This window comes from Tenrec ecaudatus, chromosome 4, assembly GCF_050624435.1.
Source record: "Tenrec ecaudatus isolate mTenEca1 chromosome 4, mTenEca1.hap1, whole genome shotgun sequence".
In the NCBI taxonomy this organism is placed as follows: Eukaryota; Metazoa; Chordata; class Mammalia; order Afrosoricida; family Tenrecidae; genus Tenrec; species Tenrec ecaudatus.
Window position 1 is genome coordinate 7,097,301 of NC_134533.1, and position 15,329 is coordinate 7,112,629.

At 57.9% G+C, this 15,329-nt stretch overlaps 1 protein-coding gene across 2 annotated transcripts in view; it reads right to left on the reverse strand.

Moving 5' to 3' along the window:
- The window catches only part of PACS1 (phosphofurin acidic cluster sorting protein 1), a 134,203-nt gene that overhangs the window by 11,440 nt on the left and 107,434 nt on the right, over positions 1-15,329 (reverse strand). For both annotated transcript variants that reach the window (XM_075545358.1, XM_075545357.1), the window contains exons 3-10: positions 12,541-12,630; positions 11,921-12,046; positions 8,085-8,229; positions 7,833-8,005; positions 6,049-6,108; positions 5,360-5,520; positions 5,155-5,248; positions 2,578-2,658 (exon numbers count right to left, since the gene is read on the reverse strand). In XM_075545358.1, coding sequence (XP_075401473.1) covers positions 2,578-2,658; positions 5,155-5,248; positions 5,360-5,520; positions 6,049-6,108; positions 7,833-8,005; positions 8,085-8,229; positions 11,921-12,046; positions 12,541-12,630 — 930 coding nt within the window. The remainder of the gene's footprint in view (positions 1-2,577; positions 2,659-5,154; positions 5,249-5,359; positions 5,521-6,048; positions 6,109-7,832; positions 8,006-8,084; positions 8,230-11,920; positions 12,047-12,540; positions 12,631-15,329) is intronic.

Below are 15,329 nucleotides of genomic sequence, written 5' to 3' on the forward strand. Positions count from 1 at the left end.
ACCCACAACGGACCCCCGGGTCCCTCAACAGGCCCTGGACCAGACGCATCCTGGTGTTCAAAGCTGCCTACCTTACTCTGGCGTCTACCTCGAAGACTCCCTCCCTCCCCACTCAAAGGTCCTAACTCTGTCTCCACTCCACCTCCACCCCATACCTCACTCCACCTTCTGGTCAGACCTGCTGCCCCTTCCCACAAGCCCACCACCCTCCCTTCTCCTGTCTTAGCATCTGGCAGCTCCGTCCTCCTCTGGCACATGCCCAGCCCAGCACTGTCCTCGCAGCTGGAGCAGCTCGCCTGGCTTAGACAGAAGCCCCGACTTGAGGCTCTTCATGATCTGACCTCAAAAACCAAGGGACAGCCACTGCTGTCGGGGGGGTGGGGTGGTGGTCTGACTTGCAGGGACCCTGTAAGGCAGGGGAACACTGCTCCCCAGGTGTTGGAGGCTGTAGGTCTTCATGGTAGCATACTGCCTCATCTAGCTCACTTGAGGGGGGCCAGTGGGTTTGAACAGCTGATCTTTCAGAAAGCAGCCAACACTTAACCCACTGTACCATCAGGGAACCGGATCTGGCCCTGAATTCACTGCCACTCCATTGATTCCAACTTAGCGATCCAACAGGACCAAGAACTATCTCTGTGGGTTCTAGAGCGTCCCTCTACGGGAGCAGGCAGCCTGCTCTTTCTCCCATGGAGGGGCTGGTGGGTTTGAACTGCTGACTCTGACGCTCACAGCCAAATGCACGACCCACGGTGCCACGAGCCCACCTGACCTCGCCTGTCTAACTTCACTGTTCTTCCTCTGGGCCCACCGTTTCCGACTACTGCAGCCCCAGTCCCCAAGGGAGAATGCCCCACCAGTGCCAGAACCGAACGACCCACACAAGGTGGCACATCTGGAAGGGACAGCTGACATTCTTACTAACACAGAGCCCTGGGCAAGGGCGAGGTTGCTACCTGCCAGGATGGTGGTTCAAGCCCACCAGTGGGTCCATAGGAGAACGAGCAGGTTGTGTGCCCCTGTAAAGATTTACAGCCACGGAGATTCCACCAAGCAGCTCTACTCTGCCCTGCAGGGTGTCCCGGTGGGCTTGGCTTGGGTGTTTGGTACATCCTGGGGTGACCGTGACTCAGTTCTCCTGCCCAGCCAGTCCCCATTCCCAGAGGTCAGCACAGATCCTGTCAGCCTGCAGGTGCGTTTTGCACGAGCGCCATCAGAGCGCGGCATGCTCTTCGAGTCTGGCTTCTCTTGCTCAGTTACGTCTCTGGCTTTGAGCAGCCAGGGGAGAGCTCCAGACAGGAAGTGACGTGACTGTAACTGCATCGTGAAGCAGCGGCTGTGACTGTCACATGCAGCGTGCGGGGGCAGGGTTGGGTGGCGGAGGAGTCTGGGTGGTCCGGGTTGCTGGTGATTTGTGAAGTACGTTTTAAATGGTTCACTGTTTGGGTCATATGCTGGTTCCTTTCTGCGAGGCTGCTTGCTAGACAAACAAGAACCCAAATTCACTGCCACTGAGTCAGTGCTGACGTACAGGGAGCTGACCCTCCGCCGTGGGTTTGAGGCTGGTAACTGTTTACGGGGGCAGAGGCCCAGGTTCTCTCCCTCAGAGCTGCTGCTGCTGGTGGTTTCGAACTGCCAACCATGCGGATGGCAGCCAAGCACGTAACCAGTAGGCCACCAGGGTTCCTAGCTGTTCATAAAGGGAAACTAGGCCACGTGCAGCCAGAGTCAGATCCAGTTCCATCAAGTGTCCAAGGCCCTCATCTTGACGGGAGCAGACCGCCTCGTCTTTCTCCTGCAGAGTAACCAGGGGGTTTGAACAGCCAGCCTTGGCTTAGCAGCTGGGTGCTTGAGCACTGTGCCACAAGCTGCTTTCAAGGCCTCACCATGAGCTGAGCAGGCCTGGCCTGGCTGCTGTGTGGTCACCTCTGAAATGGCTCCATCTGCTGTGTCCAGCTACCAGCCCTCTCATTGACATTCAGTGGCTCAGCTGAGGGGTCTCCCTGCCAGTCAGAATCTGTGCATCTCCTGGGGTTCCAGAGCCTCGGCCTCAGGTGTGTGCAGGGGTGGTGGGGTCCTTTCCCCCTGGAAGGTGGGTGCACCGATAGGGGGGGGCACCTAGAGGCATCCATCTGGCGTCTTCAGGGCACCTAGCAGGGCCACAGTCACACTTGTGGGGTTGCGTGTTAATTGGCTCAGGCACCGCGCACCTGTGCAGGCCATTCCCCAGGGCTGGGGCCTGCGCTCCTGGGCAGCTCGCGTGTCTCCAAGAGGAAGGGGTTGGCTAGGAACCCCCCAGAGATTCTCTGCAGTGGGTGGGCTGCCCGGTCACGGCAGGACCACCACTCAAGGGGGGATAGCTTTGCTGGGCGGGACACTGGCAGCCGCGCGCAGATGTCCATCAGGCCGGCAGATGGGAGAAGTCTGCACACCAGAGGGGGAGCCCAGCTCACGCAGGGCTCTCGGGGGGAAAGGCTGCTCAGGGAGTGGGGGGAAAGAGGACCCTACGGAAGCAGGCGACGTCTCCCAGGTGACCCTGCCTTCGACAGAGGGCGCCGGAGAGCGAGCGATACGCACCAGGGTGTCTGTCTCTGTCAAGCTGTCATCAGGGTTCTTCATCCGAGTCGGTCTGGCTTTCTCCAGAGCGGCCAATTCCATCTGTGAGGATCAGGATAATTAGCCATCGCCAATCCAGACCGTCCCACCCTCGCTCGTGTGGCGAGGCCCTAGCTCTGAATCTTCAACCTCATCAGCAGGGTCTTTTGCCTCACGAAGGCAGGCATGCAGATGTCTCTTTTTAACAAGGCAGGGACACGGGGAGACGCAGGTTCCCAGTCCTGACTCAGTCAGGTGTCATCATGGGGGAGGGGGTGCTCAGAGCGTGGTCCCAGGAAGCCGAGAAACAGCCTTGCCCGGGGGCGCCAACTGGTGGCCACTTGCCCTGATGCCACACTGAGAGAACACCTGCCGCCGCCACCACCGCCAAGCCAAGCAGGTTTGGGGCCACCAGCCTCTTCCTGGGAGAAGGACGTGGCAGCCTGCTTTCACAGAGATGGCCGCGGGGTCAGTTCCCAGCATGGCAGCCCATGTACGACAGAATGAGACACTGCCCGGCGCTGTGCCAGCAGCACAGGCCGTGTAACGCTTGAGCCCACAGCTGCAGCGCCCGCGTCAAGTCATCTCACTGACGGTCTTCTTTGTGCTCACACTTTACGTCGCCGATGCCCTTCTCCAGGGCAGAGCCCTCCCAATAACGCGGGAGACAGGGTCTCGCCATCCTCACGGGGAAGGTGCATGATGGCTGTCCTTGACCCAAGACAGACCGGCTTGTTCTTCTGGTGCTCCGCCAACCCCAAACCAAGTCCTCCCCGAGACAGAGGGTTTCCGCGCCTTTGAGCCCAGATGGGCGCATCTTTCTCCCTCGGGATTGCTTGTGGGTTCACAGCCGAGCGCTTTAGCCCCTGAACCACCAGGGCTCCTCGCTGGTAGTGACAGTGCTGAGGAAAGGGGGGCAGGCAGTCTTGAGGGGGAGCCGGCAGCTCTTGGCCGCCCTCCCAGAGGCACTGGCAGTGCCGGGACGTGCTCAGGGCTGGGGACGACTCGACCAAGGTGGTCAAGTTGTTTATGTGTCTCCAGTCCTCAGGGCCAACGGGACTTGGCGAAAATGTGAGAACCAAGAGGAAGAGGCGGGCCAAGAAAATAACTCAGGTGCTGGGCACGCGGGGCACCGGGCCCTCCTCCAGGCGGCGGGTGCACGTGCGTCTTTTCTACTGCGTTTCCCACAGGGCTGTTCACAGGACAGCCAGTGTGCACCTGGGATCGGCCAGGGGAGCCTGCCTTGGAAGGAGCAGCCAGAGAGACTTCTAGTTTTGGCAGGTCAGGAGCAGCAGCGTCTCCTGTGGACAGCAAGGTGTCCCCACAGCCGGCTGATGGGAGCCCACCCCTCCCTCTACCTGATCCTTCCCTTGGAAAGTGGGGCGCGGAGGACATGGGGACCACGAGGATGACAAAGACGAAGGCTTGGCAGCTGGGACCTTAGGCAAGTGGTGGAGCCCAGACTCGAACTCAGAAGTCAGCCCTCCAGAGCGTGGGCCCCAACTCAGCCCCATCCTGCCCCAAATGGCCTGAGCAGGCCTTGAGCCCGAGACACTCACATGGTAAAGACTCATAACTGGGTGACTGTTGAGCTGACGGGCTCTGTCGCCAAACTCTTAGGACTAAGGCGTCTGAGGCTTAGCGCTTAAGATACTAAATATAAGCCAGGGACCTGAGACCAGATCCATCCGCCCGGGCACATGTTCCAGGGCAGGCTCTGGTGGGCTCCAGGAGGCTCAGACTTAACCAGTGATCCCAGGTGAGACAGCCCCACCTGGTGGCTGCAGACAGTCATGCCGCTACGGCCGTGCTGTTTGCAGATGGCCGGCTCCAGGCCTTCCTGGAGGGGCCTCTCCCTCCCAACCCTGCCTCAGAAAGAGCCCTGTTCAGAGTGGCTGCCAGCTTCTCCTGGGCTCGTGCAGGCGCAGAGCAGACAGCAGGGACAGAGGAGCCGCTGAGGGTTCCCACCAGCAGCCGTGGCCCCCACTCAGGTCTGCAGTGCGGGCAGCTTCAGCCTAGCTCCCTGCTGTGGGGGGGGGACGGTCTTCCCAAGGGCAATGGCAGCAGGTTGAGTGTGTGTGTGCGTGCGCACATGCGTGTGCTGCTACAGCAGAATACGGCGGCGTGCAAGGGGTGCAAAGTGGAAAGTGCGCATCACACTCTAACGTCTCTCAGGGCATCATCGCTCCCCTGATGAGGACCCTTACTGCCCTCCATAAAGACAAGCGGGCTCCTGGCCTTTCACACAGGTTCTCACGGGCTCCCCCTCTTCCCCACAGCGTGTCTCCCACTCTGCTACCTCAGCCCCAGTGCTGGGGGAGAGGTCTAGGGCGCTGCCTGTTTGGAGAGGGCACCTGACCAGACTCAGCAGTGCCCTTAGAGAACTAAGCTACCAGCTGGGCCTGAGGGGGGAAACTGAGGCTGCAGAATGAGTCCTGGGTAGAGACACAGCAGTGTCCCATCCTACCATGCCCCAGCCCCCCAGGGCTCAGCCGCCTTGCCCGCTCCCCCACCCTTCCTCGCCGTGTCCCACCCGCCCGCCGTGCCTGGCCTGCTCACCGGGCTGGTGGCATCCTTGCCTAGGCTGCCCTTGCTGTTGAGGCTGCCGATCTCCGTCTGCGAGCTGGACTGTGACATCCCCTCAAAGAAGGGCCTGCGGGGGAGCAGCCGGGTCAGGACCCCCAGTGTGCACCTGGCAGCGTGTCAAGAGCAGGGTGCGCTGGGCCCCCGGGAAGGCCGGGACTCCGGGTGCGGGCAGGCTCACTTGAGCTTGGGCTTGGGCGTGCTCAGGATGCTCTCCGTCTCCTCCATCTCGGGGCCGCTGTCGCTGGGGTTGTACATCTCCAGGCTGTCGTACAGCTCGTCCAGGTCCTCCTCCACCTCGCGGATCTGCTCCCGGGACACGTGCTCCAGCCCGAAGCCCACCTGCGGGGGGAGGGCCCTTGGTGTCCGGGCTCCCTTAGCCAGCATCACCGCTGCCCTGTGTGGGCGCCTCCCATCTCCTGGGCCCTCGCCCCAGCAGCTTCCACCTTCCCCCTGGTCTGTCCACCGAGAGAAGCCCGGGAGAGCGGGCAGCGGGAAGGCCAGAGCTGCTCAGGGAGCTGCAGTCAGTTCTTGGCTCCCCAGGGCTGACCGCCAAGAACGGGCCTTCCTTACTGACTGACGTGTCCCTTGGGCTAGGAGGAGAGCTTTATAAAGACAGCCCTGGGGCTTCTCACCGACAGCGCAGACCAGGCTGGAGCGTTCTCTGAAGGTGGGGTACACCTGTGCCTGCCCCGGGTAGATCCCCGAGAGCACTGGCCTCCTTCAGTTGCTCACAGCCCTTCTATGGCTGCTCACTCAGCAGCTCTTAGATGCACGAGGCAAGCGGGGGCTGGGGGGTGGGACGGTCATCCTGGAATCTGACTCTTGGGAGGCTCGGCTCGCGGGGCAGGGGAGACTCGGGGGGCGTACCTCATCGGAGACTTTGAACCGCTTCAGGAGGGCCACAAATTTCTGCTTGATGTTGGGTTGCTGTGGGGGCAAAGTGGACACCTGGTCTCAGACTACCCCCACGCGTGATGAGAAGACACAGGGGAGATGGGCAGGGACATGTAATGCCGGTGCCGTGGGCACAGGGCGAGGGAGAATGCTGGCCAATCCTAGAGGCCACACCCCCATGACCCCGACTCCCAAATTGGCCTCACTCGCTCTCAGGGCCCCAGATCACGGTGATCCCTGGCACCTCAGATGCAACGTCCCCCCACCAGCTCCTCCACTGCCCCTCCTGCCCATGGACAGTAGCAGCCGCCCAGTCACCAAGCCCTGGCTGCCAACACCCCTGCGCGCTTCCCAGTCGCCATGCAGCGCTGGTGGGCTCCCGTCCTCTCATTTCCGCCAGCACCCCAACAATGCTCACGCGCCCTCTCCAGCATATCCCCGATCCCATGCCTCCTACTCAGACATCTCCATGGGCGCACAGTGCACCCAGAACAGGCTCAGTGGAAGCCTGTGCGGCCATCTGAGGCTGGCGTGGTCCCGCCCGTCAGGCCCTGGTTCTTGAGGAAACGGCTTTCTAGCTCTTTGAGAAGGAAATGCCCGCCGTTCTCACCTCTGGGTCTTTAGCTGTGACATCTTTTAACTGGAATAAAACATCCCCACCACTTATCCTCATGGACCCTGTGAGGGTCCCAGCAGCGGTCGCGGACCCTCCTCCAGTGCTCCTGCTTAGGGCACCGACCCTCAGAGGAGTTTGTGTAACAGGACTCGGGGCCCCCGAGAGCAGTGATGACACACTCACTACTGGGCATGGACACACCAACTCCCAGGTCAGCCTGAGCTAAGCTCTTCCAGTGGGGGCAGGGTAAATGACTTTGACCCTTGACATGGAGGTGGGTCAAAGCCCAGCAGGTAGATTGTGTGTGTCTGTGTGTGCCCCTCCTTTCCAGGGCAGGTGCCAGGAGCGGGGTGAAAGGAAGAGGTGGGGAAGGGCTTGCAACTCGGGCTTGGGGCGGGCATCAGGGTGAGGACAGGAATAGCCAAGCAGCACAGGGCTCCAGGGCGCCCAAGGGAGGAAGCATGGCGGGGCCTCGGAATAAGACTCACACAGGCAGCCGAGCCTGAGTCCCCCAGGCCGGCGTGGGGCCCTCCTGGGCCCTGTGGATTATCTCTGGGTTCTCAATGAAACCGTCCAGGGGGATCGAGGTCAGGGGCTCGGAGAGCTTGCCTGTCAGCCTGGGGATCCCTCGGGAGGAGGTGGGAGACGAGAAGGGATGCCTGCTCAGGGCTGACCACACTGAGTGTTGACCTGACCCCTCTCAGGAGGCTGATCCCCAGGCCTCATCTCACGGAGCGGGAGCCCCAGCTCAGTCAGCTAACCCACAAACTCAGGGTTAGGGGTCTCAGTCCACTCAAAACAGAGGCAGTCCCACACAGGAGACACAACCCTGTGCGCCATGAGCACAGAAAGGGCAGCTAAGGCGGCAGCAGTGGCCACGCGCAGGCCCAGGCCCCAGCTGACACGTGTGCTTGCGCACACAGTTAGTTAGAAATGGCGAAGTCCCTGTAGACAACAGCTGTCGGGGAGGCACCTGGGTGCTGGAGGAAGCGGGCAGAGGGGCTGCTGCTCCCAGTTGGAAAGTGGGCTCTCCCCCTCGCAGCACGCTCTGCTCCTGTGGGTAACCCAGGCGTGTTTAGGTGGGCCCCCCGAGGGCGTGTCGGAACCTCGCGTGAAGGGCCCACGGGGCCCACAGGCTCACCCTGGTGATGGCGGAGGTGGAGGCCAGCTTCCTGCGCGTCTTCTTCACTTTGCGGAGGTCCTCGTCCTCATAGAACAGGTCCTGCCCGTGCTGGGGGTCGTCGCTGCCCTCCTGCTCCGACGAGAAGCTCTCCTCCTCCTCCTCCGAGTCGTTGTCGATGTCGGGGGAGCGGTCTGCAGACCGACGCCTGCGTCAGACGTGCGCCCGCACCTCCCTTTCCCAGAGCCGGCCCTCCGTGGCCACCCGTCTTACCCGAGAGCTTGGACTTGACCCCCTCGTGGTCAATGGGCTGGCTGGAGAGGGAGTGGACCTTGATTTCGGCCACGGGCACGGAGACGTCCTTCACGTTGCTGTGCAGGCCGAGCACCAGCGCGCCCTCATTGGGGTGCTGCATCACCTTGGGACAGAGGGTGGCAAGGGGCTCCCGTGGTGATCGAGAGGCCCCACGAGGCGCCCGTGTTCGTAGAGCTGACTCAGTTGGCGGCGGCGGCATTCCGGGACAGGCTCTCTTCCTCACCCTTGCCCACCGTCCCGCCCAGTCTCCACGGACTTGCCCTGGAGTTCTGGGCAGGGCTGTGTGTGGAGGGACTCCCCCAAGCCTGAGGTTCAGGGGGGACTGCTCCTCTCGAGAACTAAGTTCTCATGGAGAAGCCGGCTCTGAGCCCCCTGGGGCTGGGTCCTGCAATGGTGGGCCCCGCAGCTGGTGATGAGAGGAACGGTGCAGATGGGCAAATGCATGCGTCCTCCCCTCTCCCGCTGCCTCCCCCCACCCCCCACCCCCGAGTAAGACACCTGAGCGGGGCAAGAGGATGGGTTGGGATTACTCATATATTTTGCTCACGGCAGCCCTCTCCCCGACCCCCTCGTGTATTCCTATTTCATTTCTCAATGCACAGAAACCATGTTTAAACCTGACCAGCGGGGCTGTTGCCAGGGCAGAGGGGAGGGGATCTGAACGACCAAGCTCACCACCACCACCGAGTCGATGCTGGCTCAAGGGTAGAACTGCCCCTGTGAGTTTCCAAGACTGTAACTGTTTATGGGTATGGAAAGCCCGTCTTTCTCCTGAGGACTGGCTAGTGGTTTCGAACTTCGGACCTTGCAGATCGCAGCCCAATGGGTGACCAGAACTGCCCACACAAGCAAATCCAAGGAGGATAACGGGAGGCTGGCTGGCTTCTCACTGCTGGGAAAGGGGCTGCAGATGGGCCAGGGGTAGGGCTGCCCCTGTTCTGTAAGTGCTGGGGTGGGACTGAAGCTACCGCTGCGACCCAGGGCTAGACGGACTTGAAGTGAGTGCCTAATGCCATGAGTCGAAATTGACTTGCAGGCAAGGGGTGTTGGTTACTGTTTATGTTGTTGGCTGTCACGGTATGGGTCTGACTCGTCGAAGCCCCATGGGCTCCATCGGGTTTCCATGGCTGTCACTTTCTTGGAAGCAGAGTGCCAGGACTTTTCCACTAGGCGGATTCAAACCTCCAACCTATAGTTAGCAACTGAGTGCCAACCATTTCCTAGCGTGGTCCACTAGAGGGAGCACTCTCACTGCCACCAAGTGGATTCCGACTCATGGAAGACAGGGTAGAACTGCCCCGTGGGTTAAAGACTGTAACTTAAAAAAAAATCAGTTTACTGGGGGCTCTTACAGCTCTTATCACCATCCATCCATCCATCCATCCATCCATCCATCCATCCATCCATCCACCCACCCATCCATCCATCCATCGTGTGAAGCACATTTGTACATTTGTTGCCATCATCATTCTCAAAACATTTTCTTTCTACTTGAGCCCTTGGTATCAGCTCCTCATTTTTTCCCCTCTCCCAAGACTGTAACTCTTTATGGCAGTAAAAAGCCTCGTTTTTTCTCCCAAGGAGTGGCTGGTGGTTTCAAACTGCTGACCTTGTGATGAGCAGCCTGATGTGTAACCACTTACCTCTCCAGGACGCCTTCATGAAAGCAGATTTGGGGCAATTCACCCTCCTGAAAGAGAGGCTGTCTGCTTCATGAAGATTTTCAGCCTTGGAAACCCAGTGCAGGGTCACGATGACTTGGGAGTGGGGTGATACCCAGAGGAGCCCTGAAGGAGTGGCGGGTCAAGTGTTGCACTACTGACAAGAAGGCCGGTGGTTCAAGCCCACCCGCCCCTCGGAGGGAGAAAGTGGAGGCGGTCTGCTCTGGTAAAGATTTATAGTCTCAGAGACTCCAAGGAGCAGTTCTCTCTATCGGAGTCAACCTCATGGCAGCGGGTTAGTGCCTAGCTACAAGCCCCGGTGGCACACTGGTTAAAGGGTTGGTTGGTAACCAAAGAGTTGGTGGTTCAAATCCACTGGCCACTCAGTGAGAGGCAGTCGAGGGAGCCTGCTTCTGTGAAGGCGGCAGCATTGGAGACGCCATGGGGCAATTCTCCTCTGTTGTACAGGCGGAATCAACTTGTCAGCACTGGGCTGGGTGTTTGGTTTAGTGTCTAGATCTTGGTCCATGAAAGGAACCAGGCTGACTGGCTCATTCTAGGGCCGGGTCAGGGGAAGTACCCAATGAGTGTGAGGTATCTCGTGTCCGAAGGTAAGGAAGCACGGCAAGGATGGTGGGCGTCACAGCGGCTACAGCGGGCAGCGTGAAGAAGTTCCCACTGGCTGCACCTGGGACACTCCAGCCATCCAAGTCAATCATGGCAGGAACAGGAAGACCCACGGAATGAACAGGAATCCATGAGTCCGTAATGAGCCCAGAGACACGAGTCAATGAACAGATGGGGGAGGAGGGGCAGCTCTCTCACAACAGAAGGGCAACTGGTAGTGCAGGAGAAAGAAGGGTGGGCTAGCCCCGCCTGTCATAGTCAATCCTGGCTCAGGCGAGGCAACCTGGCAGGTGCTATAACGTGTTGGTGGAAACATGTAAGCACCTAGTCTCCATACAAATTACACGTTTTCATCCCAAGGGTAAAGTCCGTGTTGTTGAGTCAGTTCTGACCCATAGGAGCCCTGTGGGCAACACCACGCCACACTGGTGCTGCGCCTCCTAGCCTCCCCACCAAACCGCCCGGGGTCACGCCACGTATCCACTGACTGCAGTGGAGGAATCGAGACGGACCCTCTCACTGGCGTCGCAGACCTGGGCAGGGTCTGAAAGGGTCAGGTGGCATTGAGCCCCACCTGCTGTGCGCACGGGGGAAGATCAGGGCGTCTCATCCAGCCAGGGCCTTTAAAACATCATTTTAGTGGGGGCTCTTATAACATCCAGGGTCATTGACAAATATGCATGTGACATGTTGGGTTGCTAATCGGTAGGTCAGCAGTTTGAAACCACCAGCTGCTCTGCGGGAGGAAGAAGAGGCTTTCTCCTCCCGTGAGGGTTACAGTCTCAGGAACACACAGGGGCGGTTCTGCCCTGTCCTCTGGGGTCGCTGTGAGGATCCTGAGAAAACACCAGGCAGACCCACACCGAGCAAGGCACAACCGATCACACAAGCAGCCTGCACCTCAGACGCAGCCACGGTAGTGAAAGGAACATTCGGGGGTGTGGGGGGTTGTTCCAGGTTGAAGGCATTTGGAGACCCAGCATGTGTCCTACGTCTGATCCAGGGCCTAGAGGGTCTCTCTGACACTGCTCTGGACCACCGAGGCCCGTCTGTATGGACGCCTGTCCTTGATGCAGCCCAGCTTGGATAGGAGCGGCCCCTGAGCTTTCAGACACGGCCCCGCTGCTGAGCTACGGTGCGATGGGTGTCTTGTCTGCAATTCACGCTCAGTGGGTGCAGGCCAGAAGCGCACCTGCCTAACTCCAGAGAAAGAAGGGATCGCAAGGCAAACCCGACAACATCCTAACCAGGAAGAACTGTGGGTACAGCTGAGATGGGAATTCTTTATAGGATGCTGACCGCTTTTCTGAAGTTTGAAAAAAAACTTTTAAAAGTAAAAACCACCACCATTTTTTATCCAGGAGCAAGTCCTAATAGAAAAAGGCCCAGCTCAAATCCGCAGTCAGAGAAGGAGACGCTGTGAAACAAAAGACGAGAACCGCTCCCAGCGGCTGGGCGAGGGCCCTGTGGCAGTGGGCCAGCCCTGGGGGCGGGGTCTGCTCCTACCTCTGCCATGTTGATGAGCCCCACGGCCAGGGTCTTGTAGCCCAGGATGGTCCGGTTCTTGTAGCGCTTTCTCCGCTGCAGCATGATCTGAAGCTTGTTGGCGTCTCGCTTGAGGAAGTGTGGGTACTGGTGGGGGCAGGCCAGAGTCAGACGTGGGTAAGAGGGGGGTGGCTCCCTGGCGGGCCCAGCTCCTTTTGGGGCTCAACAAGTCTCCTGTCTAGGGCACCCTGGTAGCACAGCCAGCTAAGCGGTGGTCTGCTCGCAGCACGTGGGCTTGGTGACTGGCTCCCAGTTCAGCACAGGCTTACCATCTGCTCATGTGTCCTGTCCCAGGCTCCAGGGAGGGGAAGGGCTGGATGGCGACGATAATGGGAGGGAGCGGGGTGGCACCATTAGGGCACATTCACCTTCGCTCATGGGCGCGGGTGGGGCTGAGTCGCTGACTAGCCTCAATTGGCTATGGCTGCTCTGGACTCTGGACAAGCAGGAAAACCTGCAGGTGACTGGTAAGAGCCCTCTCCGGCCAAGTGGGCAATGCTGCTCTTGGCTCTGAGCTGTTTCCCTCCGAGGGGATGTCAGGGGGACCAGACTGGTTGCATGATCCGGGTCCCGAGTCTTACCTGAAGAGAGAAGGTGAGCTGGAGCTCTGTCTCCACGAGGCCGCTGGCTGGAAGAAGGATCTCGTTGGAGCGCAGGATTCTTTTTGAACCCTGAAACCGAGGGGGAGCGAAGGTCCAAGCTGCTGTCACCAAGAACCGGACAACGAGAAATAGTGGCTGCAGACTACAGGGACTGCAAAACGCTGCCACAGCCCTCACCACGGCCACACAGTCGACTCTGACTCACAGCGACCCTTCAGGACAGAGTGGAATGAACTATCCCTTTGGGTTTCCGAGACGCTGGGATCTTTATGGGAGCAGACAGCCGCAGCTTTCTCCCGAGGCGTGAGTCTGAACTGCCAACCTGGTGGTAACTGGCTCCCTGGGCAAGTCCCTACACCACCAGGGTCCCTTATGCAAACTCCCCAGCCCAAGTAGTTAGCCTGTCTGACTGATGTCATGAGAGATAGAAATAATGGAGTCAGACACATTTCACGGAAGCAATGCTCACCTCAGCCTCACTTGGTGGTCCACATGGAGAGAGGGGGAAGGGAACAGGGGAGCGAGGACGGGAGAGGAGGGACCCCAAGAGAGAACTCTTTATTGCTAACCCAGGCCTATATATTTTTTGGGGGAGTGCAGCCCCTTCCTGTGACATATGGCTTTACCTGTAATTAGTGGGCTTGACTATAGGTTATACAGCAATGAGAGGGGACAATCTAGGGACAAATACAATAAGAAGAGGAGGGATTGGGGGTTCACATGTGACAAGATGGGCGGATCCCAGATTTAGGATGGCAGCCTAACTTTGGATGTCACTGAGCTGGTTTGAACTGTTCTCTGGATCTCCATGGAAACCATTATCAGTAGGGTGCCAACCCCACCTACAGGAACCAAGCTAATGGTTGCAAGCCTTTAGGGAGAAGTAGCCCATTGTCCTTAACAGCAGGGAGGGGGGGGCCCTAACTTCACCATCATTTGCTATTAGCTGCAAGCAGTGTCCTAAGTCTAACATATTTGAGGGAGAAGACTTGGGAGAAATCAGTTTCCCACACTCATTGTTTTTTAAATCTCCTTTCTCAGGAAAGGAGGCCTTGGTGGAGTAGTTTACAGATTGGGCAGCTAACCACAGGCTAGTAGTTTGAAACCACCAGCCACTCCGAGGGAGAAAGGCAAGGCTTTCTACTCTTGCAGAGTCACAGTCTTAGAAGCCTGCGGGGGCCATTCTACCCTGCTGATGGGGTCGCTGTGAGTGTGACACAGTACCAAGCGGGTGCCGAGGAGAGAGGGGACTCTGGCAGCCTTCTCTGACTCTGGGGGTGGAAGGAGTCACAGGAAGTCAAAGTGGTGTAGGAAAAATTGGATTTTTTTCCTGTTAAAAAAAATTACCACCTGATGCAAGGGGCTTAAGTGGAGAGCAAATGCCTTGAGAATGATTGGGGCAGGGAATGTATGGATGTGCTTTATACAATTGATGTATGTATATGTATGTATGGCGATAAGACTTGTATGAGTCCCTAATAAAATGTAAAAAAATAAAAAAAATAAATATTAAATGATTTAAAAAAATTACCATGTCATGAGTCCATCATTAGACTTAAAAATAAATTTGATGAATAAGCATTTTAAAATTGATGTATGTATATGTATGAACTGTGAAAAGAATTGTATGAGCCCCAATAAATTGTTAAAAAAATAAACAAAAGATTATTCCCCCCCCCCTAAAAAATAAGCATTTTAAAAATGTCTCAGTTGTAATTTTTTTTCCAGTTGTCATTTCTAATGTAACTGCTGCTAGCTGTCATCCAGAAGCCCTGGTGATGGCCTCTCCCAGGCTTCTGGGAACTCCTGTCTTCCTCCCTGGAGGCAGGACACACTCTCTCCCTGCAAGACATACATTCCTGTTGACAAGCCAGATGGAGCTACACTGAGGGAGCCAGAGCCCTGGAGTTGGAGGAGCCACGTGGAGACCCACACCAGAGCTAAGATGCTTCCACCACCACTGGATCCACAGACTTTCCACCCACCGGCCTGTGGTCTTTCTTCCTGCACTTGGTGTCATTGCATATGTTTCATGAGTCTGAAGAGGAATTTAGAGACTGGTATTAGACATATGGGCTAATATCAGACTTATGGACTTGATCTGGACTGGGCTGGGGTGTTTTCTTAATATGCAAGTATTCTTTCTATACACACAGAGCGTCTCCCTAGATTTGTTTCTCTAGTCAACCCGGACTAACACAATATGCTTGCCCATTCTGCTCCCACTGGACATTCCGTTTTCGGTGTGGGGCAATTAGCACCGATGCCGTATGCATACTCTTGCACGTGGACTTGTGTGCACGGGTCAATACGTGGGATTGGAATGGCTGGGGCCTGTTGTTGTTAGATGCCATTGCATCGGTTCCAACCCATAGCGACCCGTGCACATCAGAACCACACACTGCCTGGTCCTGCGTCACCCTCACGACTGTCTATGCTTGAGCCCACTGTTGCAGCCACGGCGTCACTCCATCGCGTCGAGGTCTTTTTTTCTCTGTCCCTCCACTTGTCGAAGCCCGGTGCCCTTCTCCAGGGACCTGTCTCTCCTGGCAACATGTCCAAGGTATGTAAACTTGACGAGAACTGCCAGACTGAGCTCCAGCGTGGGGGCTCTTTCGTCCAGCCCTGCCGACAACGTGTGGGAGCTCCAGCTGCACCCCTGCACGGACCCCGGGTGTGGTCTGTCCTAGTCTAGCAGGAGTGGAGGAGAAAGCCACTGTGGCTGGAAGCAGCCTTTTCCTGATGACACCCCCCCTTTCATCTGTTTG